General features: G+C 46.5%; 1 protein-coding gene across 1 annotated transcript in view; it reads right to left on the reverse strand.

Annotated features, from left to right (window-relative positions):
- T265_12086 (hypothetical protein) overlaps nt 1-2,247 on the reverse strand; it is a gene marked incomplete at both ends in the record, with an annotated part of 17,715 nt that extends 15,468 nt beyond the window's left edge. Inside the window, one exon of the mRNA XM_009179040.1 lies at nt 2,169-2,247. Within this exon, the coding sequence (XP_009177304.1) occupies nt 2,169-2,173 (5 nt within the window). The remainder of the gene's footprint in view (nt 1-2,168) is intronic.
- Nucleotides 2,248-2,654: the final 407 nt, after the last annotated feature.

A 2,654-nucleotide genomic window follows, 5' to 3' on the forward strand; every position in this document is an offset into this window, starting at 1 on the left:
CCACTGGAGTTCCTCAAGGTTCCGTCTTGGGACCACTGCTGGTCTACGGCAACGACCTTCCAGATGCTCTTGCAAGCCCATGTCTACTTTTTGCGGACGACTTGAAATCCTGGAGTTCCAATGCCAGTGCCCTCCAAATGGATGTAGACGCTGCCAAGCAGTGGTCGTTGGACTGGTATCTTCCTCTGAATGACGAAGTGCGTCCATATGTCATCTGGAGGAGACTCAGCGAATGCCTTTGTCATGCATTTTGGGAAAAGACCAAAAAACATCATGAGAAAACGGATTTAGGCATCTAGGTCTCCTCAAACTTGTCCTTCTCACTGCACCATGAGAAATTAGCCCAAAATTAATTCGCCATTTTACGGATGATCCGAATCACCTTCTCCCGTATCACTCTAATGGACTTCCGAACACTCTATGGGGCCTACGTCAGACCGCTTCTGGAATGCGCCAACCAAGTTGTCTACTCAGGACGCATGAAAGACCTCATTCTCATTGAGCGCGTCCAGCGAGCCGCTGCGAGAATGGTTGCCGGCCTCAAATTCGTGGACTACGAAGCGCGTATCGTGATGCTTGATCTCTATCCCCTGAAGTATGGCCGCCTCCGAGGGGACCTAATTCTTACTTATTCCCTGTTTCAACAAAGCCTGGCCAACAGGTTTTTCACCGTTGACTCAGCAAACACACGGTGGGACGTGGTAAGATTTTCAAGCTCGGAGCGCACACATTCGTTAGGCAAGTTTTTTATTATTATTTTTCATAGTAGCTAAGGGGAATGATCTTCCTCTGACGGTTGCCCAAGCTCCTTCTAGAACCCAAAGCACTATTAGACCTTTATTTATGCGAATTCTAGCGCTGGCAAGCATATTGCCCGGCGCTGAGAACACGGAGAGCAGAGCAACACCTTTTTTTCACTTGCGCCTTTCAGGTGAACGACGACCGCTGAACGGCAAGAACAAAACCGGCCCGGGAAACTTGGGCAAAAGCCTCGATCCTGTGTATCAATCCGTGAACCCGTGAACTTGATCGCGTCTTGATGTTGATTTTTCTGGACCAACTAACAGTCAATATTATCATATTGTTTTGCTAGCGAAACGGCATTCACCACGTTAGATCACCGCCGTTCCATTCTCCATCTGACGGTCGAACGCTTTATCGGCACTTTCAAACGAGCACTTGGAAACCTTTAAGGGAGGGAGCGCTAGCAAATATTATTAAACCCACATGACAAGCTGGAGGTGCGGATTCCATTATTTTTGACGGTCAGTGGCATTCCCAAAACCCGGGAAAACCTAACGTCACTCCTCAGACAACCAAAGATATCGAGCGATATCGCCACCTACCAGTCAACAGTCTATAATTCAAATCACTGCGACTTTCTGAAAGGCCCGATTATCGACGGGAAAAGTAGCAGAGGCAACATCTGTCTGGATATCGTTTACGGAAAAATAGGATGATCGTTCAGCTGCAAAACCTTTTCAGTGCCTAGCTGCCATGCCACCCGAAGGAAGCAGAGTGCGAGCCAGGTTGTTCAGTGATTAGAAACTGCTTGGTTATAGAAAAATCCGTCTGAAATCTCACGTAACTACCTGTAGGCCAGTGTGTCCAGGAAAGCATGCAAACCTTAAATGATGAGTTTGGTTTTCTTGGTGTCGAAACCGGACACATTTTACAACATTCTCCAAGACTTATCTCGTGTTTTCTAGGCTTCGCCCTAACCTTTTCGCGTCTGCTTCGGAAGCCAACCTGCCACATCAGTTGAGTGTAGTCGACCCTCCGGTCAGGTTGAGCACCTAGATTATTACAGAATGAACATGCGAAGTATAATGATGTGACCTAGAGCCTGTTACTTCAGTTAACCTCTTTTGGAGAGAACTTACATAAGACTGTTTTCCGTTGGTCCGGTGAAGCCTACCTTAATGGATACTCCTGAAATAGAGCCATTATTCACAGAGCCTTTAGCGTTCCCCTCAGAAAGACAAGTGTGCATAACAAGACCACTTCCGAGGTCGTTTCCACCCCACGGTGAAAAGTTTCACTATCAGTACCTGGCTTTGGTAGGGGGCTGTGAGAAGCATCTCCATATTAGCGTTTTTTACAAAATTTGCCCAAAAAACGAAAAGGATAATCGCCCGAAAGACCAACACAGAGACACTTGCACTCACCTCATAGTATAACCTCAGGCGTGGCCAAAAACGAAACTGCCCGCGAAGGGTGTTATGGAATAAAGCAATTAGATCCTCCGCCTGCAAATTCGCGATCAATGGCACAAGAATCTATAATTTGCAAGGAAAACACCGATGAATCGATGTGTGGCTGCCATCGTTAAAGCAAACAAAAGGCGCTTGATTTGAAGTAGTGCTGGTGACATTCGATGACTTTGAACGATCCCTACCTTGCACGAGCAAGCTTCCTCCATAACGCCCGTTCATAGGCTCAACATTTTGTTACGATATGTGGGGTGCTGCTCTTATTTGTCTGAATCAAAGGCTTTACAATCGCCCTGATTTTCGTCGACGTTCTCTGAACTGAACATAGGTTGCAATGTTTAGGCAAACAATTCAAATTTGAGGTTGTTCACAGGCACTCAGTATCCGCACAATGGAATTGAATTTTCGAAGCTATGACGTGTCCCTGGAGAAATAAATGGA

The sequence above is a fragment of the Opisthorchis viverrini genome, assembly GCF_000715545.1.
Source record: "Opisthorchis viverrini unplaced genomic scaffold opera_v5_798, whole genome shotgun sequence".
Classification (NCBI taxonomy): Eukaryota; Metazoa; Platyhelminthes; class Trematoda; order Opisthorchiida; family Opisthorchiidae; genus Opisthorchis; species Opisthorchis viverrini.